The following is a 25,565-nucleotide window of genomic DNA, read 5'->3' as shown; positions in this document are numbered from 1 at the left end:
AATTTTGGAATCTTGCAAAGATTCTAAAGATATAATCAGTGAGTAATGACCAGCAATCACAATGAGAATACAGCAATAATGACAGAGACAGATACTGTGACGGAATGCTGATGTTCTAGGCTATGTTCTAAACACTTTCCCACATACAATCTCATTTCTCTGGCCCAGGACCCTCTAGAGTAGGAGCCACTGTTATCACTGTCCTACAAAAGTGAAGTAAGCCGTTGAATCCCTCGGCTGGTAAGAAAGTTAGGATGTAGGCCCAGAGCCTGGGCTCTTCACTGCCCCAGATTTCTTATTCTCATTCTACTCAGAATAAAAGAAAATATCTGTCACTGAGGGATTGATCTGGTAAGATAACAACAAATTATTTCAGAACTAAATCCAAAGAAGTAACTTCTCAATTTTTTCTTTTCCTGAGGGAACAGCTTTGCTCTCCATGTATTCTGTGCACACTGGGCGATTTGCTTGTGTCTATATCAACATGTCTCTTCTGTGTTGGTGGCAGTGTAGGAATGAAACAGATTTCTGAAATCTCCTAATAAAGGGTTTATGTTAATATTTTTAATAAATCTATTAATTTATTAATTTATCTGGCAAGGGACTAGAGCGCACCCTACTGGCCAGCTAATAGGAAATGCACCATTTGCTTGGAGGGAAACGTAATGCTGAAGTTTGAAGTTAAATCAGATTCATGTTTAAAAGAAACCTGAAGCTTTGCGCAGTGGTAGTATCATAGCCAATGAGGTTTATCCGAAGCACGATTATTGCTAATTAAAAGAAACCCGAAAAACACTGTCTTGCAAAAATCCACATATTCAGTTAATGCACCTATTGGACACTAAAAAGTTTTAATAGTTCTAAGTTCCAGAAATGGGCTAGAACTGGAAATACAATAATCACCAAAATAGCATCAAAAGCTCCCTAAGGGAGTATGAGGTCAATGAAAAGTGATTCAATTTAAAAATAAGCAACTATACAAATTGCCTCTCTAAAATTCATACTATGAAAAAGGCTGAGTTTACTGTTTATATGTTTTTCTTTTCTCTGTCTCTGTCTGTCTCTCTCTCTCTCTCTCTCTTTTTTAGGCGAAAAATCTAGGAAGGGAGAGGAGTATCCCTACCCTCAGAAGGGAAAAATGGAATTTGTAAAGAAATCTTTTTCTGCTCAATTTTTCAACTGGCTGCTACTGATGGAAGCGCCATGGAGACTTCCCTGGGCTGTGGTGGCCTTCATGAAGGAATCCCGGCTCTTACCAGCCTGGAGGTTTTGCAGTAACACACAAAGGTTATTGGATATATAAATATATATCAGTGCCCGGATGTCCCTAAGTCATAAAGTGGCCTACTAACAAATGACTCCTAGGAAATTCAATTCTTCCATTGTTGTGTATTTTTTTTACTGCACACTTAGCTATAAATTAGTAAAAAAAGAAAACTGCATAGTCACATTTAGATCATGAACAGACAAAAGTAAACAGTCTAGGACTAAGAGGGCAATTCAGAACATGTCTCACTTAAAAGTATTTCTTTATAAACAACAAAGAAACACAAAACCGTCTATAATCAAGAAGAATAAACACCAAAACGTGTATCCTCTCCCACAGGATTCAATATTTGAACATAAATTTGGAAAGCTTGTAAGGTCCCTGTTCAGTATGCTCCTGCTTACCTACAACTTGTGGTCTTGCTAGACAGGATGAAAATGAACAATGTCTTTAGAAAAGCAGTGTCTGTGATTCTATGGTTTCTGAGCCAGAACCTCTCCTTGTTCTTACTCCAAGGACAGCTTCTTCTTACCCTGAAAAATGGGCAAGTGCACAGAGACAATTTAGGTCAGTGTGATGTAAGTCTAACATTTTAGATGTTATGTTTAGGTTTTCTTTTTAATTAAAAAACAATCAGCTAATATAAATTCCTTGGGAAGTACATCAAGATTAAATGGACTGTGAGAGATATAAAAAAAATTGTCTGACTTCAACCTTCTCATTGGAGACAATTTAAAACAAGTTATGTTCTGTACAAAGAGAATATTTTTACCCTAAACCTCTAGTCTAGTGTTCTAGTCTGTTAAAAGTCAATGAATGATCACTCGATGAACACAATATGCTAATATTATTTCACGCTGCTTAGCATTTTCCTTGTAAACTCTTCCCAAAATAGTCTACAATATCATTGACATGACCACGTTATTACAAAATATCACTAATAGACTATTAGATAAAAGATTTGTGGGGTGTTAAGTCTATGCATGCAATTCAGCAACAGGTGAGCAAGCTATATCACATGAACATAATTGTAAGCAAAATTCAGTAAGCCATCAACTCTGTTTTTCCCCAAAAAATGAATAAACCAAGTTGTTGATTCTGCACGTTTAAAATAGATTGGAAGGGGAAAAAATGGATTAATCGTATATTACTTGTGTTTTTATGATTTTTTATAATTTACCAAAACAGCACACCAGACAGTTCACAACCATATAACAAGTATCCTGTTGATCTTTTCTCTAAAGAAGGGGTGTGTTTGGTGGTTGCTCTGGTAATTATCACTGGTAATGAATAGGGGAATGTAAAAGCATGCCAATAAGGCCAAAGCACAAATTACAACTGTATTGTAGTGGCTTGAAATAGCGTAACGAGGGTTCCTTTTGGGTGAAACTTGAGCTCATCTAGGTCCCCATTCAGTAAATGCTGCACTGTGAGGTCTGAAAAGATGTTCTCTGGCAAATTCTCAGGCTGGTCCTTTTGGTACACTGATAACAGCATATGGGTAAGTGTTAAACATAAATGAAAGCGAAATGGGGGGAAACAATCTGGGCAGATTTTCTGTGAATCAAAAAACCGAATTTGGTTAAGAAAACCAACAAGGAGTTGTGACTAATTTCCATCGTCCTAAAATAATAATAAACGGAGGGCACTGAGAACATCATAGATGGAATCATTAAATTGAAATCATGAAATCATGAAAATGACCCATGAGCCCCTGTAGGCCAGAGGAGCCCATCAGAAAGACCAAAAGAGTAGAGCTCTCTGCTAAACATGTTTATCTTGCAACTGAAAAGGGCAAAGGAATCCTTCAGATGTGTGTGTGTGTGTGTGTGAGAGAGAGAGAGAGAGAGAGGAGGGAGGGAGGGAGAGAAGTCATCGAATTCAAAATTGTGCCTTTGAATTAAATTTAAAAGAATGTAAGTAAACAGTGGGGGAGAAAAGGCAATCATTTCACGGAGTTTGTAAGTTAATAGTTAACCTGAAAATGAGGTCACAATCTCATTCCATATGTTAAACTACCCCAATTAGGTAGTGCTGAATGTGTGACTCTCAGGCACAACTGCCAAAACCGAGAAGGGGCTCTGCAAGACGGACGAGGTCAGCCGGAGGTCCGTGGCCTCTACTTAATAGAGAGTACCATTCAGGGGACTGGTCTAGTTAAAACTGGAGGGTTTCTGTCTGTTTGCTTTTTTTCTTACTTTAGTTACTCTTGGTTTGTTATCATTTGTATTATTTATTTTACGGTTAAACTGTAAGCCTAAGTTGCATCACCGTCGCGGGGAGAAGCCTCCTCCCGCAGGCTTTCCGGTGTTTCGTCCTTGGGCATCACTGGCCACCCGATGCCCAGAGATGCTGAGAGCGGCGTGGGTCTAGTACTAAAGTCAACACCGGACTAGAGACTGAAGGACAGGCCGGGTAGGGTTGGGGGGTGCTTTTTATGGAAGCCCATAGGCTGCCCCGGGCGGGTCAACTGCCACCAGAGACTGGCCTCGGTTTTCGGGCATGTGGTCCGAGGAGAGGGGGCTGGGCAGACCCGCGTTCAGCGGTCCCAGCAAAGGCCCTCAGCAGGGTGGCCTCACTGCCCCTCAAGGTCTCACCCTGCCCTATGCTGTCCCACGCTGGGCAACTCCGTCCCTCGACGTCGCTTGCTTCCCACACTGTCCGTCAGTGCTCCACTCTGTCCGTGCTGCACCCGCTACGCCTCGGCTCGCAGGCCTCCCGGTGCGCGCGGGCCTGCTGCCCGCAGAGGCTGCACTGGCCTTGGCCCGGGCGTCCTCCGCCACCCCGGCGGCGGCGACGGCCCGTGGACCCGGTTACACGCGCCGAACCGCGCCCCGCCGGGGCCAGGAAACGACGGGAAACCCCGCACGACGCTCGGCGCCCCCTTTAGCCGCGCGGAACGCGGGCCGAGGCCGAGCTGCCCGCACGCATTCAGCGTCAGGATTCTGAAGCCTCGGCAGCTGCTCTCGGCTCGCGCAGAGCTGAGGGGCGGAGGCCGCCGCGGCCCAGAAACGGCCCCCTCGGAGACAAAGACGCCATCCCCGCGGGGCCGCGCGACGCCGGTGGACCCCACGCCATCGCCTGGGCCGCGGCATCGCCCCTTTAAGCGGCGCGCGGCCGGGATTGGCTGAGCGGGGGAGGTGGGGCGCTGGATGTCGACGTCACGGCCCCGCCACTGGCATATATTGCGGCGTCTGCGGCCGCGCCGACGGCGGACGAGTGCGAGCGGGGAGTGCGAGTGGGGTGCGGCGGCCAGCGAGTGGCGAGGCGCCTGCGCGGTGTCCGGGCCCCTGAGCCCGCGGCGCTGAGCCAGCCGGGACGGACATGCGCGGGAGGGCGCCGTGGGGCAGCCGCGGCTCCGCGGGGGTAAGGGGCCTGCGGGCCGGGGGTGGGGTGGGGAGGGCGGCGCCGCCCCGCGCCCCCGCCCCTGCCGGGCCCCTGAGGCGGGCTGCGGGCGGCTCCCGACGCTGGGCGGGTCCCCGGGGTGCGGAGAGGGTCGCCGCGACGCGGAGTCTCCAGAGACGGACGGACAGACGGACGGACGGGGGATGGGGGGGCAGGGGTAGGGGCCGGTCCGGGGGTGCTGCGCGGGGGCGCGGGCTTCGAGGGCGGCCGGCCGGGGTCCTGCGCGGGTGAGGCTGGCGGCGGCCTCGGCGTCCCCCCTTCCACAATGGGGCTGCGCTGCCCCGGCGCGCACCGTGTGCTGGTCAGCCCTGTCCCAAAGGCTGTGCTGGGGGCTGGCCGGCCCGCGGCCCCTCTGCTCGGTCTCTCGGCGACGACGGTCGTCCCCGGTCAGGGCCCTTGAGTAATTCCGAGCCCCCCCCCTCCTGTCTCAGAAACGCGATCCTTCGGTCGGAGCGTCCTAATTACTGTTTCCGAAGGAATGGGAGTGCAGAATTCTGTGTTCGGAACGTGGCTGCTTATTGGGTGTTTTTCGTGTGTCCGTGCGTGTGTATTTATATGTATATCACAGCCTCGTACAAATTAGATGACTTCTTAACCATGATTGGTGCTGTATCGGTGCTTCCTAAGTCTTTATTAGGATTTCGTCATTGCTTGAAAGGAACCAGTCTCTTACCTGATAAAAATATATATATATATGAATAGATTGTTAGTCATAAACTTAAGTGCAGTCAGAATAGACTGTAGCTTTAAAAGAGATGTGTTGGTGACTTTAGGTACACCTGCAACACAGGTAGGGCCGGACTGGTTTCTAAGCAACTGTCAGAGGTGAAGAAAGGTGAGGTTAAAATGCGTTTTTTTGTGTGTGGTTTTGTTTTGTTTTGTTTTTACCCCCCTGAAGAACAGTATTCTGCACGTTTTTCAGCTTTTATAAATCTGTAAGAATGCGAAGGGTGTGCATTTGTTGAGGATACTGAAACATTCGCCATGCCAAGTCTTGCTTTTTTTTAAAATTCCTCCCCCACCCCCCATTTCTGTAATATGGTTTTTTAAATTTTTTTTTAGATTTTATTTATTTATTTGACAGAGAGAGAGATCACAAGTACATAGAGAGACAGGCAGAGAGAGAGGGGGAAGCAGGATCCCTGCTGAGCAGAGAGCTTAACATGGGGCTTGATCCCAGGACCCTGGGATCATGACCTGAGCCGAAGGCGGAGGCATTAACCCACTGAGCCACCCAGGTGCCCCTGTAATATGGTTTTCAGCAAAGTTTTACTTAAACAGAGCAGAGACAGGAGGCCACCTACCCATTTCAGAAACTGACCAAATTTTGCTAAGCAAAGTAAAAGTTGGCTTCTTGCTCATTGTGCTGTGATTGGTTACCAGTAGGTACTGCTGTCTTTTCCAGTTATTAGCAGATTTGAAGAGAAGTATATACAGCTTTTAGCCTGAACTTCAGACACAATTTGTCAGCTCCTTCCTTCCACGCGGAGGCTTATTTTCAGCTGCCTGTCTCCGTGGTAGAAGGGGCTAGAGGTCCTGGGCTTAGGATTTTAACCTGGCATGTATTAGATTGTGAACTCCTTCAGGGCAGGAACTCTTCTGTACAGCTTCTATCTTGCGCAGCCTTGCACATAGTCGATGGTTGATAAATAATTGCATGGAAGCATATTTTGCATCTTAAAGCTCAGCAGGATTGGACCAGTCGCTGATAAGGGTGGGAAGCAAATCTTTCTTTATGGCTGTTATGAAATGTCTGAGTTACTCATATTTTCGACAGATACATAAAACTACTGTTTCAATGAATTGTGTCTCCTCCTTTCAGTTCACAATAGGCACTGGTCACTTTGCTCTGAGATTTAATTATACTGTAGACTTGAGTTTTTGTGTGAAAATGACTCTTAACTGCTGCTCCTCAGAAGGTGAACCAGATAATACTCCCTTTCAGCTAATACTAATGGTAGCTTTTAAAAGCAAGTTGCCTAAATTACAGGTACAATCTAACATGCTTGAAACTGACCTGAATGTCTGCATACCATCAGGTTGCTTTAGAAAGGTGAGCAGAGGAGGGAAAGGTGGTGCCAAGGGTAATTCCAGGAATTTGAATGTCATCAGCTCCCTCTGCCAGAGAAACAGCTCTGCTTTTAACCTCAATAAATTTGAATTGGTACCTCATCATCGGGATTCCTTTTGCATCTTTTGATGCTGGTGTTTGGCCATGCTTCAGAAAAGCTAACGAATAACCTCCTGGGTACTGGGTAAACAAGGTCAGCTGTGGCATTCGGGCGTAATTTGCACAGCATAAATGCGTGCTCTGTAAAGGTAGATAAAACTGGTGAGTTTCAGGGTTCTGAATGTTAGCTAGCATAATAGAGAAATTTGCTTTAAGACAGGGAAAAGTTAGTGTGGGACTCAGACTTCAGAAGGGGAAAAGGATTCTGTAATTTGGAATCATTGTTGATAGTTTAATCCAATTCCTCATACTATAAAATGGGGCACTTGAATCCTCCAAGCCTCAGTGGATATATTTGTAAAATATGGGGCTTTGGCTACGTGAGTTTTACTCCTTTTCCGTTCCACAGTGACATGATTCAACATTTCAGGGGAAGCAGTAGGAGGGTAAGGATGAGAAGACATTGAAGTTCTCCTTGAAGACCCACAGAATATGAAACCTGGCCAGGTACAGATTATTTAAAATAATCTGTATTTTATATCCTCTTCGTGGAATGTTCCTCACATTCTTCTCATGGCTGCCTCTTTCTCATCTTTAAATTTCAGTTTAAAAAGTCACGTAGGGAGGCCTGCCCTAACTGCCCTTGTCAGTCCGGCCTCCCCACCCTGTCCTCCTGGGGACGTTCTCACAGTCTGAGACTGCTTGTCGTCAGAGACTGAGGCTTTCCCACACAGCAGCCACGTCTCCTTCACTACCATAGCATCTACTCCAGAATAAGCACTTGAGAACCGTTTGTGGAAATAACTCATCCTTGCCCTCTAAGAATTTGAGTGAAATCCTGTGCGTGGAGCTCCCGTTCCCATCTTAACGGGTGACTTGCACTGAGGTCTTGAGTGTTTTGCTTAGCCATCTCTGCATCAGTTTCCCCACTGATAAAGGAGAACATTAGAAAGAGAAGTGAGGTTGGGGTGCCTAGGTGCCTCAGTCAGCAAAGCATCTGACTCTTGATTTGGGGTCAGGGTTGTGAGATTGAGTCTCAAGTCTCCCCCTCCCATGGGGCTCCACACTCAGCGGGGAGTCTGCTTGAGATTCTGTCTCTCCTCTGCCCCGCCTCTTACTCATGCTCTCTCTCTCAAATAAATAAAATCTTTAAATAAAAAAAAAAAAAAGAAAGAAGGAAAAGGAAGAACTGAGGTTTCTGCCTAGAATAAAGAGACCGTGGAGAGGAAAGGAGTGAAAGTGTAGCGGGGGAGTGCTGGATTAGAGCGCGGAAGAGCCGCGGAAGAGCCTCGGAAGAGCCTCGCTGGCCTTGCTGCCGGCAGGAAGGTGTTTGGCCTCACTTCCTCCTCAGCAGGCACAGAGTGTAATCCCTGCCTCCTCTGACAGGGATGTTGTGGGGATCAGGTGAGATGATGTGTCGGAAAGTACTTTGTAATTTATAGAGTGCTTTGCGAAGACAAGATACGCCATCATTCGATTCCAGACTAAAATGGAGCCTGATTATAATGGCATTACCGGGATCCATGCTGTGAGAGGATGTTAAAAGGAGGCCCCTTGGGTATCTGTAGGGACACCTGGGTAAAGACAGGCCCGTGTGATACCACATATCGTGTTGTAGCGGGGTGTGTAGTGCTGGGGCATCAGTGTGTCCTCAAAAATTGAGGCTTGGAAAGAATTGCTCCAAGTAGTCACAGAGTATAAAATTGATACCTTGACCACCCTTCCAGAGGATACACAGGCCAAATCTTCAATTTACAACTTTCATAGGAGGATTTAATGGAGCTGAAATAAAATAGGAACTTTCATAGTCTAAAGGTTACCCAAGAAAAACTATTACCAGGCAGCAAATCCCCAGAAAAGTCTGTCTGAGCCACCCTGAACGCAGGCCTTGTAGTGGGTCAGATCTTATTCCCAGTTAAGAGCCTGAGGGGCTCGGAGGGGCCGGTGGTGTGCACAGCAAGAGCCTGGCTTAAGTCTCCGGGCCCCACCGTTGACCTGGAGCGAGTTACTTAACTTGATGTGCCTGCAGTTCCTCAGCTGTAAATGAGGGTCATAATAGTAACCTGCCCCACAGGGTTGTTGAGAGGATTAAATAAGTTATACATCACTTAGAACAATGCCTGCCAGATAAGTTCCCAAGAATTAGTTTCTTTTTTGTACTGGTTTTATGTTCCTTGGAACAACCTGGTGTTACCCCATTGGGTGACTCCAGTGCTCGTTAAGTACATTTCAAGTTTCAAAGACTCCCTTCCCATCATTGGATTATTGTGCTCCTTGTTAAGATTAGAATAGAACCCACGTATTTTTTCCATTTGGAAATCTATTATGTGTATGTCTAAAAGGAATAATATTTTGCAATCCCGTGCATGTGTGTGGCTCCTGACCGTAGCATCTGTAGGAAGAGCACAAAGGACAAGAGCCTGTGTCCCTGCCGTGGTATCCTTCTGCCTGCGCGCGAAGGCCGCGTAGGACACCAAGTGAATCAAAAGGCTATTGATGACGATGGTCATGGAACGAATAGGTTTTTTGTTAGTTTGCTGTTTCTTAAAATACTCAGCTAGAAAATACTCTGAATTATTCCACAAATTATGTCACTCAGCTTTGCTTTTGACAGTCGGAAGATAAATTATTTTTCTTGTTGCCCCAGTTTTTACCACCTACAAGTGGACTGTTCCATGCTTGCCCACTGAAGGGCAGATGGATGCTGCCAGGGACGAGATATCCATCCTCACTCCACAGAGCAGCGTTGCCCTGGGTCCTGAAACCCTCGTGTTTACCTTGAATTCATGCAGAAGCATTTCAGTGACCTTTTTTCCCATAACTTAACATGAAAGATGTGAAGTCCTCTGTGCTCTTCATGTGAAGGCCATGCATGTGGAGGATGTAATGGAATGTAGCAGGGGATCGCCAAGGTAATTTCTGCCTGCCTCCCCTTTCCTTCCCCCAAATCATGGTCTGTTAGGGTGAAATCCAAGAAAAACCCTGAATTTGGGCCTTGGATTGTGAAGAGTCCTTTAATCAGTAAGTCTTCTCATGTTATTAGTCAAAGTGAAAATTCTGTAAAACAGCCACACTAGATGTTCAGTGTGTCAAATAGCTGAGCTGCTAAAGCTTAAGACATGAATCACAGTAAAAATGATGGGATTTTAGTTTTGTTTTAATATTCTCAAAGGTGATTATTTTAGGCATTTTCAGACTGAAGGTTAATGTGCAAGTGGTGGTTTCTGTGGGGAGGATCTAAAATCATTTTTTTAAAATAAAAAATAAAATCATGGAATTTGTCACGTTCCAAAATCAGTTTTTGGTTTTTTGGTTTTGGTTTTTGCTTTTTAACAAATCTTGGCTCTGAATAGGATTATCTTCTATCTCTTTTGTTAAGGATATAGTCGTGTAGGTGGTTGTTAAATAAGGTTGAAAAGACCATTTATCACCCTGAATAAACAGAAATCAGGTTCTAAAACCAGATTGAAAGAAGGAAATTACATCACACTTTTAAATAAGGAAGCACTGGGCAGAACTGGGTGAGTTGTATGACAAAAATGTGCCCCTCCTCCTCTTGGGGATTGCTTTTGAGATTTATTAATGAGATCTGCTGGAAGGTAAGCACATCTAGGTTACAGTCTTAAGGTAGCCTGGTTTAAAAAAAAAAAAAAGTTTCAAAGTGACTTTCCTCAATGTAAAGGCATGTGATTTCATTTTAATAACGCATCTGTGGTATGCTTTTTGGTGTAGCCTTTTTTGGTTTTGTTTAAGGAAAGTGACCTTAACTTTAGCAACAAGAACAGTAAGTGCAGAAGGAATAGTGTGGAAGAGAAGGTGAAATTCATTATTTTCAGAAAGCTCTCCCCCGGGTGCTTAAGGTGAATGTATAGTAATAGAAACCAACTGAGAAAGTTACATTGTTAATCACTTAAGCTTAGAGTTTTCACCCAGTCTGTATACTGTCCACTTCAGATTTTGGAAGTCAATGAAATGAGAATCCCTTGCCTGCTTCTTACCTAAATTTGTCACATTATCGGGAGGTGTCAGCCCATGTTAGGTTTATCCCTTAGTTCTTCATTGATTTACAGGAAACATGAGTCTGTCATGTCATTATTTTTTTTAGAAGTGAGATGACTTTTTTCTCAATACCCGTTTAGTAAATATTTATCAGAAATGTGTGATACCAGGATCTACACAGCAGGTGGGGAAAGTCCCCAAAGATTTGGAGGATGGGCAAGAAGACACAAAATAACCCAAGAACATGGGGACCCTGTGCCGGCTTTTCAGTAGGGAGCCAGGTAGTGGACAAGGTGGTGTGACAGATGGCCTCCAAGGAAAAGGTGCATTCTAACAGAGATGAGGGAAAAGAGAAGCAGGAGCTTGAAAAAGGTGGGTCAGGGCCTGCCTTGTTAGAGAGGCCTTACGTCCAGCCTGCAGAGCCTTACTTTAGAAGCCTCTGAAGATTGGAAGATCTGAATTTGCTCTCCAGTTCAGGAATACGGATCTGGTTCTGGTGTGTGGGGTGGATCAGGTATTCTCAGACCCAGGAAGGAAAGGAGGCTTGAGAGCAGGACAGAAGCAGGCAGTGGAACTGGGCGATCGAATGTGCATCGGTCCTGGCTCAGGTTATGAAAAATGGTGCCTGTGGGGGAAGCGGCATCCTGGCAGACCCTGAACTGGTTTGGGAAGGGGGCGGGGGTGTGAAGTAAGTGACAGGAGTTTGGTTTGTAGTGTTGCAGATGCCAGAGGGCCCTCCAAGTGGAAAGATAATCACCAGACAATAGGAAATGCAAAGTGGAAGCTTGAGTCGGGGCTGGAGTCAAGACTCAGGAGATGGAGGAGTTGTCTTGTCATAGTAGAAGTAGATCCAAACTCCAGGAGCGGGGTGGGGGAGGGGGAGTTGCAGGGAGAGCAAAGCAGAGGACGGCTGCAAGAAACAGATGGTTTCAGGGGGTACTACTTTTTGTCTTGAACTTTAAAAAAAGTGAGGTTAGTAGGAAACAGTTCACATCTGGGATTGGTATTTAACTGCACTTCTGACACACTGAAAAGGCTAAAGATTAGTTGATGAATTTTAGGGAAGTTCTTTTGCCCAAGGTCATTCCGATCCTGTTGGACACCGCACTGCCTCGGTTCACATCCGCTCTCATAGTTTGCATTTCATAACAGAATGCTGTCTTGTGCTGAGAGATGCTGATTTCCCCACCTAGGGCTGTTCTTGCAGTTGCTTGCCTCCTGAGCTGTCAGGGAGAGCTGGCTTTACAGTTGACACAGAAACAAAATTTGAAACACTTGAGCATTAGTGAAATGTCACTGGACTGTGGGTTTCTTTTTAACTTGAGCTTGGCCAGGCGGCTGATCTCCCCCCGCACCCTCCAAACCCAGGAGGTTATGTACTGCAGACTTGGGAGCTTTGAGAAAGGCGTGGAAGAGTTGTAGGTGGCTGGCATTCCCAGGAGCATGCCAAAAACATTTGCTTCCAAACCTACAGCATGTCACCCTTCCTGGGCCTATCGTTGGAAGTTATTTTCCGAACGAGAACATGCAGTTATGTTTCCCTCCTGGCTTCCCCCAAGCAAGCAAGTAGGAAGTTCGGACAGTTTCATAACACGTCCCATTCACAATTCCCCATTGAAATGTAGAGGCAGGTCACCTTCTATGAATACACAAAGACACTATTGTGGTCAGAAGTGAGCTGGCTTAGTGAACACAATTCTTTTTATACTAAAAAAATTTTTTTCTTAAGAAAGCTAACAAGTAGGTGATGGAAACAATGAATAAAAAATAACTTTCTAGAACGTATACATAATTTGGAGGGGCTGCCGAAATGTGAGTTTAGAATTCCGAGGCCATTCCAGCAGAGGCGATAGTTACACAATCATTCTGTTGAAAGCTAAGATTTAGATGGCATTAGGAGGCTGACACGCAGTAATTACGAGGAGCACTTGCTGGCCTGCAGACAGGTGGGGGGTTGGGCCTCCAGAAACCCCCGCAGCATTTTCCTGTAATCTGGATGAGCGATCTCTAAACGTGTGCTTTCAAACTACTTAAATACCATATTCTTCTTCCTATCTTGGCCTTTCATTTTTACATCACCACAGATACTTTCCCTGTGGTCTTGCCTGAGCTTGTTGGGTGCTGGGGGGCGGGGAAGTATCACATGCCACAAGGCCAGGCGCCCAGAGGGAGTACCGAGCAGTGTGTTCTAAAAAATGTTGTTGTTGTTAATTTTCTATAGCTCTCCTTAATCCAGGTAAAATAAATGTGCTTTTCATTTTAAGCCTCTGAGGACCAAAACCAAAAAATAAGGTCTCCTGATAACTTGGGTTTCTTAAATGGTGGGGTTCTCCGCCCCCCCCATTCTTCTTAACAGTATGTCTTTGAGAGACTCATCATAGGAAAAGAAAGCTTGACTATTTGAAATAATATTTGAAAGCTACTTAAGTCTCTGCCTCATGTATCAGAGCAGCTGGCTTTGGGAGAGTAAAAAGCCGAGGATCAGTAATGGCCCCATCTTCACTTTGTTTCCAAAACATTACTGTCTCTCCATTTCTTTTTGCATGAACAACAGTAAGCACTTACAGAGTGTTTTTTAGATCTGTAGCTAAAAAAAAAAAAAAAAAAAAAAAGACCCCTGTACATTCCCTGTACAGGAATCCTCATATCCCTGTACGTTCAGTTGACCCTGACCGTGGTAAAAAGGAGATGGTAGGGTCTGGTCGTTCCACTGCAACTAGCAGTCACTTGCTGATGTTCCACGTAGTGATGAGTGATGATTGCGACCTAGCCTCTTTCCTGGACTCCCAGTCTAGTGGGTGACAGATCTGTCCCTGAAACAGAGGACATGTGAACCCCCTCCTCCGTCCCCCAGAACGCCCCAGGTCCTCAGCATACCCCCCGGCTCTGGGCAGCCACACGTGCATGCTCTGGGGCACTAGAGCATTACGAAGCGTCTGTGCTCATCCCAGAAGGGGTCAGTGTTACACAGAGTTGACAGATCATATCCTAGTGTCTCAAAGAAAAAAAAGCCTCAACTTTAAGGAAGCATGAAGATGCCAAGAAAGCAGAGCCAGATGCTAGAAGACTCCTCCAGCAAGAAGGTGTGGGGGGAGCTACTGGTTGACCCTAGACACGGTGCACCTGCTGAGGGACATTGAGGAACTGCTCACATTAAGAAACTGCTAGATTAAGAAAAGGCACTTACTTAGCCTCTGTCATCCTTGCCTTGCAGGAGGCAAGGCATGAAGCAGAAGGCACTTGGTACAGAATGTGAAGAATGTGCCTTTAAGTTTGTCTTTCAAAGGGAGGAGGAAGCTGTCCCAGGCCTCTGCTGAAGCCCATAACCTTGCAGAACTTGATTTTTACAGGATAATGGAAATTAGGATCCTCCTATCTAGCAATTTCTTTATTCTCAAAGAGGTGGTAACTGGAGAATTTGTCCTCCAGGGGCCAACCCTGAACTACAGAATCCAAACAAATGCTAGGTCGTGGGGAGGTCTGCTGCCACCATAGGCTCTCCTGTTCAGTAAGCCTTGGGTTTTAGTGAATGTCAGTTCTGCGGGATTGAATACAGTGATTTCTGAAATGACCTTGTTGGCTTGGGGGACAGGGAGCTCCTCATGCTTCGGGAAGTGAGCAAGATTTATCCTGCAGCTGTTGGGCTGCAGTGGGAGATGGATCGCTATGGATTATTCCTCACTTTGCCGAAAGCATGCAGTGCTTTGATTAGTACCTCCCCCTCTCCCAGTTGCTCAGAGTGACCACGTTTGAGTAGTGCCATGACCATGAGAAGTAAGGGTGAGTTTGTGCAAGAGGTTGCGATCGAGTGAACGTCTATGCAGTTTTCTGTCCCAAATGCCCCCGGATTCTCTAATATTAGCTCTCTCTGGGTATTTCCGAATTGTTTGTTCACCCGGCTCTTTTCTGTCGCCCCTGCGCAGGGAATGCAGGCTACTGGTTGACCGCAGATCCCTCAGCCTCAAGCGTGGAGACCTCCCAGAGTAAGACACCATGTCCACGGCAGGAGTTGCTGCTCAGGAGATTAGAGTCCCATTAAAAACTGGATATCTGCACGATGGCCAAGCCATGAGGACCGTGAGGACCTGCTGGGGCGGCCGCAGTGAGTTTGAAAAGTAAGCGCAGGACAGAAGGGCCTGAGAAGTCTAAGCCCTGGTGTTCCGGTGAGCTGGAGGCTGGGACGGCTCCTTGTGAGTGACCAAGATGTTTTTCCTTTCCTTTCAGTCACTTTTTGAACATTGACCCGATCACGATGGCCTACAGCCTCAACTCCACGGCCCAGGAGCACCTCGCGTCTCTCGGTACATGTCCCCGAAACGCGGTTGGGGGGGCGAGGGCGGCTGGTGCTTGCGGGGGGCGAGGGCCTGGGGCTGGGCCGGCTGGTCCTGCAGCTCCGCGCCGGCGTCAGGAAGCCGCCGGAGCCTGGTGGCAGCCGGCGCCGAAGAGAGCCGCCCGAGCCCGGCTCTCCAGCCCCTGCCTTCCTCCGGAGTCGGCGGGGCCCTGACGAGACCCGTTTGTGGAAGCAGGACCCTCCACAGTCGCTGACGTGGCCCCAGCTCTGGTCCACACGTAGCTTGCAGAGACCTCGGAGACCCGTCCTCTCCCTCACGAGTGTCGCGCACGCATCCGTGGGCGAGCAATCGTGTCCGTGGGGACGAGAGACTGAGGAAAGCGTGTGACGTGCCGCCCGGCACTTGTGCCGCGGACACTGCGCTCCTTAGATTGCTGTCAGGGGCTCCGAGCCCAGCACGGGCAGGTCTGCGCGCCCCTGACGTCCCACTGGGCTGCCGGTGCCGCCCCGGTGTCGCCCGACGCGGCCCTCGCCTGCCTCGCGTCGCCGCCGCTCTTTCCGCGGCCGGGCCGGTGTGGCGCGGCCCTCGGGAAAGGACACGCTGCTCGTGGTCTGCGAGGCTCGCGCGCGTCACCCAACCTGCCGCCGACTGCGGGGTGTGTGGCCGTGCCCCCCGCGCACGGCCGGGGCAGATGGACCCGATGACGTGCCCTTTGAAGCAGGTCCCGTGTGGCCGCCAACTGGCGCCTCGTCGGCCCGCGGCTGTCCCCGGGGTGTTCTCGGCGGCACCGTCGCGCATGCGCTGCCTCAGCAGAGAGCCGCGGGCGCGGGGGTCGGGGTGGGGGGGCCTCGGCCTGGGGCGGCGCGGGGGGGGGGGGCAGCACGTCGCGCGTGCGGCCCCTTCCCGACGCGTCTGGTTGGCTGCAGGGCACGCGGCGACGCCTGCGGCGAGGGACGGCCCCGCCCAGAAGCCCAGCCTGGCCGCGCTGGTCATCCCGCCGGGCGAAGACGGCGCGCAGCGAGGAGAGGAGCGCGTGGTGTGCGGTTTGCGGCGGCTCTCGGTGAACGGGCTGTGCGCGTCCCCCCCGCTCACCCCCGGGAGGAGCCCCCCGTCCCCCTTCCCCTGCGCGGCCCTCTGCGACCGGGGCTCGCGGCCGCTCCCGCCGCTGCCCATCTCGGAGGACCTCGCCCTGGACGAGGCCGACTGCGAGGTGGAGTTCCTCACCAGCTCGGACACCGACCTGCTCCTGCGAGACTGCGCGCTCTCCGGCTTCAGATACGACGTCCCCGGCCGGCGCAGCTTCCGCGGGTGTGGACAGATCAACTACGCGTACTTCGACACCCCGGCGGTCTCCGCGGCCGACCTCAGCCAGGCGCCCGAGCCGCACGGCGCGGTGCAGAGTTCAAATCCTCCCCCGCCCCAGAGCCACCGGAGACTGCGACGGTCGCATTCGGGACCGGCCGGGTCCTTCAACAAGCCCGCCATAAGGGTGTCCAGCTACATACACAGAGCTTCTCCCAACTCAGACGAAGACAAACCCGAGGTGCCCCCCAGGGTCCCCATACCTCCCCGGCCCGTGAAGCCGGATTACAGAAGGTGGTCAGCAGAGGTTACTTCCAGCACCTACAGTGACGAAGACAGGCCTCCCAAAGTGCCGCCGAGAGAACCTTTATCCCGCAGTAACTCGCGCACACCCAGCCCCAAGAGCCTCCCGTCTTACCTCAACGGGGTCATGCCTCCCACGCAGAGCTTCGCCCCCGACCCCAAGTACGTCAGCAGCAAGGCTCTGCAGAGACAGAACAGCGAAGGATCTGCCAATAAGGTTCCCTGCATTCTGCCCATTATCGAAAATGGGAAGAAGGTCAGCTCGACGCATTATTACCTACTACCTGAGAGACCCCCGTACCTGGACAAATATGAAAAGTTTTTTCGGGAAGCAGAAGAAACACACACAGGCCCCCAACCCCAGCCCCTGTCTGCTGACTGCGGTGTCATCCCAGCCGCAGACAAACCGGATCCAAAAACAAAACTGGACCTCGGTGGCCACATGAAGCGCAAACACTTGTCCTATGTGGTTTCTCCTTAGGCTCTGCGGTCGTGGTTCAGCAGGGGCTCCCTGGGAGCAGATGGTTGGCAAGCCACTCTCCCATTCAGTGGAGATTCACGGGGAGTGTTCCAGATCGCAGAGCAGAATAGCTGAACCCTCCGTCTTAGAGAGAGGGTCAGAGCAGCCACCAGGCGCCCTCAGGCTGGGAAGCCCTGATTTTGTTGGCGTTGCAGAAAAGTCTGTTCCAGCCTAGAACGGAAAGCTGTGCCGGCGGGGAGGGAAGGCTGGGGAACCTTCGATGTGTGTATACATTAGAGACCTATAGAAGCCTGTGTGGCAGCCACGGGCTGTAGTCACGGGATAACCAATTAGTTGCTACCTTAGAGTAACATGTATTCGGAATGTTAAAACAAGCTGGAGGACGACTCCTGACTGAAAATTGAGCAAATGGAAAGAAAACACAGTATTGTTTAGATCAGAATCATTAAAAAAACAAAAAACAGTAAACAACCAAAAAAAAAAACAAAAACCATTTTTGCTTAGTCAGTTTGAAAGGATCTGGCTCTCGGGCCCATGAAGTTCTGTCTCCTTTATTTCTGCAAACAGTCTGTGCCACTGAGGGCGGGGCCCACATCTGTCCCGTCGCCCTTCCTGCCCAGTTTAAAAATCGTCCCGAGGCCTGGGTCCCTCCAGTTTGCCTTCTGCTCCGTTGAGGGGAGGTTGGCAGTGTGCTTGGCAGCCATGTTCTCACCTGTGCACATGTCTCACACTTTGACAAATGAGAAGGTTCCAGAATCCATAAATCATTTTTCCTGACAGTTCCTGCTCTGTTCTGCCCACTAGCGTGGCCCATCGTAGCACGGGCCTCGCAGCTGCGAAAGGAGGGCAGGTTCAGGTCCTGTGGAGAAGCAGACCGTTTGCCCGTGGTCAGGAAGTCAGTTTTAAGCAATCGTGAAACAGCTGTGTGACTGAGAGTCACTGGGAGCATGTGTTGTGGTTTTGTGTTGGTGTTTTGTTGTTTGTTTGTTTTTTTAAGATTGTATTAATACACAAATACAGCACAAGCTGGCCTTGTGTTGCTGGTTCCTATTCAGTATTTCCCGGGGATTGTTTGCTTTTTGAGTGAAACACTTGTGACCAAGAGCACAGTATGTCTTAATGGCACAGGTCACATCAGCATCTTCCTGCTTCTGGGACCGTCCCGATTGGCTGCTTCACCCCGACTCAGTGAGACCTGTCACGTGCGCTGGGGCTTCCACACGCTTCGAGGTGTGGATCTTGTAGAGACAAGCACAAAAGAGAAGGTGCTCACTAACAGAGGTACATTACTACAATGTTCTCTTAACAGTTCAACAAGCTGTTTACAGTTTAAACTGCTGAATGATAAGATTTGAGCTATTTAAAGCTTATATTTTAGTATGAACTAAATGAAGGTTAAGACATGCTTTAGAAAAAATGCACTGATTTCTGCATTATGTGTACAGTGTTGGACAAAGGATTTTATTCATTTCTGTTGCATTATTTTGAATATTGTCTTTTCATTTTAATAAAGTTATAATACTATTTATGACACCGTTAACAATGTTCTTGCCTAAAGTCTTATAAAAGTTGATGTCTCAAGTACGTTGACAAGCATTGCCATCTCTAAGCACAAGGGAAGCTTTTTCATGGCTTCCTAAGGGCTTGAAATTTACCATCATTCCCTAAAATAAAAGTAATTTGAGCGACTGATAATTGAATCTTAGAGACATGCACAGTGCAAGCGGGCTGTTTGTTTTCACCTTTAACAGTTCAGAGAGGGGGCTTGGGCTGATGCTGGGCCTGCTGTGGAGGGGCCTGCCTATCACGGGGCACATACGGAAGAGACTTGATGTGACTCACAATGAGTTTCAGGATTAGGTCCGGATCATTGTGGGCCCTTTGGGAAGCTCTGCTTCCTGTCTGACATGAGGCCACCAGAGAAACCCCAGCCTGCCCAGGCCTCGCGGAGAGGACAGCCATGCTTTTCCCGGCTTCTCTGCACAGGAGGAAGCTAGGCCACTGGGTGTGTGAGGGCACCTCTCCAGCCCCGTGGGTCCCTATGCTCAGCTCTCCCCTCTCCTGGGCCCTGTAGCCAAAACCCAGTCACTCTCACCCCTCCATGGCTCCTGGGCAATGGTGAAGCTCTCCGTAACCTTGACCGAGCCCCTGCTTGTGCTGGTATCCTTCAGAGTACCAGGGCTCTGAGGTCAGTGAGCTGGGCTGGGAGTCCACCTCAACCTCTGCCTAATTATGTGTCGGGAAGATTCTTAACGTCTCTGTCCTTGGGTAAAATTAGCATCCTGATACCCGTGATAGGGAATTTCTGTGGCAACCGTGTATGAACCCTTGGCAGCCAGTAGGTGCATGGCCTTCGTGATCATTGGTTACTGTGCCCTGACAGGTGTTATTTCGGATACTTTACAGACCAGGAAATCGGCTGAGGGAGTTGGTTCAGCAGACATTGGCTAGGAAATCCCAACCACATTCTGGGTCCTGGGAAGTGGGCATATCCTCTGCCCTCTAGAATTTTTTTTTTTTTTTTTAAGAGTTTGAGAGAGAGGGGTACCTGGGTGGCGCGGGTCTTGATCCCAGGGTCCTGGGATCAAGCCCCACATCAGGCGCCCTGTTTGACAGGAAGCCTGCTTTTCCCTCTCCCACTCCTTGCTATATCTCTCTGTCATAAATAAAATCTTAAAAAAAAAAAAAAAAAAGATTTTAAGAGAGAGTGCATGCATGAGAGGGGGGAGGGGCAGAGGAAGAGGGAGAAGCAGACTCCCCGCTGAGTAGGGAGCTGGATGCAGGCTTGATCCCAGGACCATGCAGGGATCATGACCGGAGCCGAAGGCTGATGCTCACCGACTGAGCCCCCAGGCTTCTAGAATTTAGAAGCCTGCCTTCTAGAATTTAAAGCAGTCCCTAATTATGGTTTGTGGTGAGCGCCACCAAGGAGTGAACAGTGTGGAAGGTAACAAAGGGGCTGGACTCTAATGTGATAAAATGGAAGGGTCGGACTCTAAGGCGAAGGAGGTGGAGGAAACAGGGACGAAAAGCCGAGGAAACACCTGTGAGCCTCTGAGGCTGGAAAGAAAAGGCTGGCATCTTCCATGAGCCAGAAGTTGTGGCCACAGGAGGATGGACTCTGGGCAAGGTAGTGACCACTTAAAGATCTAGGTAAGGGAGCGACAGGACTTATCTTAAGAAGATGACAGTGCGGGGGCGCCTAGGTGGCTCAGTGGGTCAAATAAAGCTTCTGCCTTCGGCTCAGGTCATAATCCCAGGGTCCTGGTATCGAGCCTGGCATCAGGATCTTTGCTCAGCGGGGAGCCTGCTTCCCCCCCCTCCTGTCTCTGCCTGCCTCTCTGACTGCTTGTGATCTCTGTCAAATAAATAAATAAAATCTTAAAAAAAAAAAAAAAGATGACAATGGCTATTGTATGGGGAACAGATTGGAGAGAAGCCAAGGGGAATGTGGGGCTCCAGACCGGGAGGTGTCGGGACCTGGAGAGACAAGGGGCCAGGGGAGATGTCAGGCCTGGAGATGGAGAAAACCAGCTTTGAGAGATCCTTTGAGGTAGAAGCAGCAGCTTGAAGACCTTGGGTGGGATGAGCTCAGGGCATGTAGCTCCAGCCCTCCACTCCCACCCTAACCCCCTCTGTGAGCTCCACCAGCCCCTAGGGGTGCCAGGACGACCCAGGAGAGGTAAATAGAGCACTCCCACTGATCTTTGCGGACATCTATTTTTTGCCTCTTTTCTTCCCCCTTCCATTGCCTTTCCTTGTATTGTGGTCAAGACCACCTTTTTTTTTTTTTTTTTTTCTTAAAGATTTTATTTATTTGACAGACATGGATCACAAGTAGGCAGAGAGGCAGGCAGAGGGGGGAGGAAGCAGGCTCCCTGCTGAGCAGAAAGCCCAATGCGGGGCTCGATCCCAGGACCCTGGGATCATGACCTGAGCCAAAGGCAGAGGCTTTAACCCACTGAGCAAGCCAGGCACCCCCCCTTCTTTTTTTAAGATTTATTTTATTTTAGAGAGAGCACGTGGGCATGGAGGGGAGAGGAGCAGTGGGAGAGAGAGAGAGAGAGAGAGAACCTCAAGCAGACTCCCTGCTGAGCGCAGAGCCTAAGGTGGGGCTCAATCTCACAACGCCCAGACCACGACCTGAGCCGAAATCAAGAGTCGGCCACTCAGCCGACGGAGCCACCCACGCGCCCCAAGCATCCACATTTGCTTCCCTCTGAACCTTCGCGTTTTTCCTTGATTTTGCAAGAAGGCTTTTCCCTACTTTCCATTTGATCAGTGGCCGACCAAATGCGTGCGCCACTGAAACTCAGTGAGAGCAGAAGCTCGGTCCTCCCGCCGCGCCCCGAGCCAGCCGAGCTCCGGCAGTTCTCCCGGCCCCAGCTGGCCCCGGCCTGCGCTCTGAGCTGTTGCCACAGCCCAGCAGGAGCAATGAGCTGGCAGCGGCTGCTGGACACACTGTGAACGGGCAGGTACTATCTAGCGACAAAGTGTGTTGGTAAAGTCGGGGAACGGGGGCTCTGGTCAACCTCCCACCTCCGATACGAAGGATTCCCTCAGCTTCCCCGAGCCCCGCTGTCCCCTCAACGTGAGACCAGGCCCCAGCAGGCCCAATACCACACAAACCGCAAGGATTTATTATTAGGGACTGTCTCATGGCAGAGAGCAGATGCTAAGGTCAAGAGGACCCGTTTGTCGGTCAACTCCAAACGCGGATAATATTAGATGGGAAGTTTCCCCAGGCGGCCATAATCGATCATGAGTTCCTTATCTTTTTTAAAATGCCACGTGCTTGTTTACATGTTGTTTATTTCTCCCTAGGTCTCTAGGGATATCTTAACTATGCAATGAAAAGAACGTTCCTTAAGAGGGTGTCTCTTCCCAGCTAGGGGCCCTGTTCCAAAAAAAGAGGCCGACAGATTCTTGCAGAGCATTTCAGAGTCGGAGGACAGAGAACTGCATCCCTCTGTCCATCGGCTCAAGTATCAAAATATGAGTTCAGTTAGTCTCTCCTGTCGTTCCTAATTTCGTCACCTGATTTGTAGTTTTGAGGTACATGGAGATTTTCTCTTGAAAATAAGCTGCTTGCGGGGGTTATTTCATACCTGGTTTCTTTGCTTTTATATTTTGTAGGAATTACAGACTCCCGAGAAGTTTCAAACTTACACAGAAAGATGTCCTGGACCCATTACCTAGATTCCCCCAAATATAACATCTTTCAAAATTATAGTGCATCATCAAAACCAGGAAATGGACATTGTCCCAATACCCAGATGTGCTATTTTATTCGGAAAGAGCTCCTGTCGAAATGGACTTGTGTCCCACTTCTTAAAATTAATTCAGAAATTAATCCTGGCATTCTGTTAGGCGTTTTATGAAAAGCTAATAAAGCTTTAAAAATACATTGCCATGTAAATATTTATACATTATGCTAATGGTAATTGAGGAGATAAAGCTGATGGGTGTTGCCTTTGATCGGCCAAGATTTTCTGCAAGATTAATTTGCATGAGCTCTAGTAAAGCTAACCCTTCAAACCTGGAGGGGTCAGGAATGGTTTCCCAGAGCCTTGAGGTGCCACAACTTCGAAATGTGTAACAAAGCAAGAGGCAAACTGAATTTCTAAGCCGGTACTAAAGCTTTGAGCTAACCTTGTCTTTGGAAGAGTCTGGGGCAAATGACAGCACAGAGACAAGTTTTCTTTGCAGACTAGACCCTTGAACAAAGGTTTGGGTTCTTCTCCCCTCCACATGAGAATTATACGCCTTTCAAGAGACATTTTTGGGTCTTATTTAGGGGAAAGCAGAGAGGGGAGAAGAGAACAGGGAGGAAGCTCCGAATGTGCCTGAACTTGGTGAGCTTTGCCTTTCATTCCTTGTGACTGAGCGGAATAACATGATGTAGGCACGTCTAAGGCAATTGGAGGGTGTGAATTTTCATGCTTGCTTTTCCCTTGAATGTATCGAACTTCAAGAACCTTCTGCCTAAGCCGCCGAGAATCTGTCAGGGGAGCGTGTTTAAACAAGCTCACCCCTGCTTTCATGTTACCTGCCCAGAACTCAGAGTGGCAAACGTACTTGGTGCGTCTGACTTTCGTATGGGAGGAAACCCTTCATATCAGAGCGGCCCTGCGAACTGTACCTCAGTGTGCCCGGCTGCCAGGCCGCAGAGGGGGTTTGAGACCGGGGAGCGAGCTGGTGATGTTCGAAAGGACTCTTCTGGGTCCTGTTTTCAGCTTCTAGAGAGAGAGCTGCTCTCGGGCTTTTGGGCTTACGCGTGCCTCCCCAGTGCGCCCAGCCCTCGCCCGGTGATTCCCGAAAACTGCCAGGAGCCCTCCGCAGGTCAACCTGTAGCAAGTTCACTAACACAACATCCGTGACCATGCATAAATCTGCTTCCCCAACACACACACACACACGCACACGCACACACACACACACACACACACACACAAAGTAAAAAGGCCCCGGGGAGGAGGCTGTTTGTTGTAACCAGGGACCAGTCTTTGGGGGTGCATCGTGTTTCTCAACTTGACTTTGTGCCCTTACGGAGAAAGGCAGCCACTTCAGTCCTTGGAAGTAACTTTGGATTCTTGTCAAATAAACGTCTTAACCACATGCTTCCTGCATATTTCTTCATTTTTACAGTCATGAGGGTTGAGCCCTGTGCCTCCCCCCGGGACTGCATGACTTTTGTACCCTCCCCTCTTGTGTAAGGCAGGATGAGTCTGTCTTTCTGGCCTGAGCCCCGGGCAGCCTCAGGCACCACGGCTCACAGGAAGCTGAGTGCTGTGTGTGCCCCATCGCCAGCCGCCCTGGTGTGCCCGCGTGAACCCGCATCTTTGTCTACACTGCTTCTTTTCGGGGATCGATCAAAGTTCTCAGCTGAGCAGAAGCTCGGACAGTCCCCATGGCTCGGGGAGGCCCAGGGGCTGGCTCATCAGCTCGGAGCTGCAGAGGGAACTCACGCACCCACAGCAGCCCAGACGCATGATAAGACTTGTCTGCGCATCATCTCGGCCCGGGAGCCTCTAATTACACGTCTGGGGCTTGCAGGAGCCCAGGTGGCCGGGCTCACATGATCCCAGAACTGTGAAGATAGCGCGGGCTGGGTTCTCACTGCCTGTGCTGCCGGGTGGGGGAGGCACCTCGGAGCCCCGTGCGTCATTTCAATACAAATTATAATAACTGCATTCCAAAGACAACAAGAGTTCACTTAACCGGGCAGTCCTTCTACCCAAAGCATCGCCACGGTTTTATCTTCTCATCGACCTTCTCAGCTGTTCCGTCTTCACCCTTCCTCTTGCCCCTTGACTTGGGACAGCTACATAGCGCCCCAGCAGAATCCGTGTCCGAGAAAGCCCAGTGTCAGGCGGGTCCCCAGGCCACATGGTCTGCTCCGTGCAGCGTAGCTTGGGCCTACGGGCTGTCTCTCGTGTTGCAGCATTCGGGCGGATCTAACTGGGCAGCCGTCCTTAACAGTATGCACAGCCCCCAGTCATCAGACATTTGTCACGTGCCGGGTGCCACGCTGGGCACGCCGAGGGTGCAAAGTTTGGGATCCCACTGGGATCAGCCTTAGTACCCAGAGCCCTGGCTCAAAAGGAAACACACCTGTCCAGAGCCAAGGGAGAAAGTCACCGTCATCAGGGCCCAGCAGTGGCTCTCGGAGGAAAGCCGGGCTGTGGGAGTGTGGAACACAACAGTTGCTGATCCTGCGTTAATCAGCTGTGTAGGAGGATCTGGAGGACCGCAGCCAGCAATCTGTTTTTGTTTTTTTGTTTTTGAAGACACATTTTTTTTTTCCTCCCAAGCTCCAAGTGGATGCTGAATCCGTCCAATTGTTCCTTTTGCAAGAATCCCCTCGTTTTAATAGCATTAGTAAATAGATCGTGATTTGTCATCTCGTCATTGGTGAGGATCTCCTAAAGAAATTGATTCACCAAACTGTTATGCTTATTTAAAATGTTTTTCTCCAAATCTTCTCTGTAAGTCTGTAGACAACTTCTATCCATGTCTTTTTTTTTTTCCTCTCTTAAATCGTAGTCCTAGGGATCCTATGTATGCATTAATTACAAAAAGTTTTCTGGATACAGGAAAAGAATAGGCAAAAAGAGGTGTTGCCACCCACCGGCGTGCTTTATAATTCTGTCCTTGCTTAATCCCCACCCAAATGCCCATTTCCATCTATACAAAAACTCATATTATTCTTTCTGAATCATACCTATGTGCCACACCCTGAGTTGCATATAAAACTTGGCCATATTATTTATACACCAGTGTGTACTCACAGCTGTGGCTGACTTAGAAGGCCACTTATATTTTTCTGGGATTATTTATCACCTC

At 49.1% G+C, this 25,565-nt stretch overlaps 1 protein-coding gene, 1 long non-coding RNA gene and 1 pseudogene across 2 annotated transcripts; all 3 read left to right on the top strand.

Moving 5' to 3' along the window:
- The first annotated feature begins 713 nt into the window (after positions 1–713).
- LOC123387485 lies at positions 714–873 on the top strand (annotated as a pseudogene).
- A 3,593-nt stretch (positions 874–4,466) lies between these two features.
- On the top strand, positions 4,467–18,750 carry ERRFI1 (ERBB receptor feedback inhibitor 1). The gene is made up of 4 exons (XM_045063684.1): positions 4,467–4,633; positions 14,765–14,956; positions 15,066–15,142; positions 16,060–18,750. The coding sequence occupies exons 2-4, from the start codon at positions 14,835–14,837 to the stop codon at positions 17,217–17,219; spliced, it is 1,359 nt and encodes a 452-aa protein (XP_044919619.1). The 5' UTR covers positions 4,467–4,633; positions 14,765–14,834; the 3' UTR covers positions 17,220–18,750.
- A 1,222-nt stretch (positions 18,751–19,972) lies between these two features.
- On the top strand, positions 19,973–23,837 carry LOC123387292. Its single transcript, XR_006601646.1, has 2 exons — positions 19,973–20,166; positions 22,356–23,837. It is a non-coding gene; the product is annotated as an uncharacterized LOC123387292 (long non-coding RNA).
- The last annotated feature ends 1,728 nt before the right edge of the window (positions 23,838–25,565 follow it).

This window comes from Mustela putorius, unplaced genomic scaffold (genome assembly GCF_011764305.1).
Source record: "Mustela putorius furo isolate JIRA1106 unplaced genomic scaffold, ASM1176430v1.1 tig00003853_pilon_pilon_pilon, whole genome shotgun sequence".
Lineage (NCBI taxonomy): Eukaryota > Metazoa > Chordata > Mammalia > Carnivora > Mustelidae > Mustela > Mustela putorius.
This window is presented reverse-complemented; position numbering and strand designations above follow the sequence as displayed.

Coding starts and splice junctions, on each gene's coding strand:
- ERRFI1 (XM_045063684.1), top strand. CDS start 14,835: ATGTCCACGGCAGGAGTTGCTGCTCAGGAGATTAGAGTCCCATTAAAA. Junction 14,957..15,065: donor GGCCGCAGTGAGTTTGAAAA/GTAAGCGCAGGA, acceptor CTTTCCTTTCAG/TCACTTTTTGAACATTGACC. Junction 15,143..16,059: donor GGAGCACCTCGCGTCTCTCG/GTACATGTCCCC, acceptor GGTTGGCTGCAG/GGCACGCGGCGACGCCTGCG.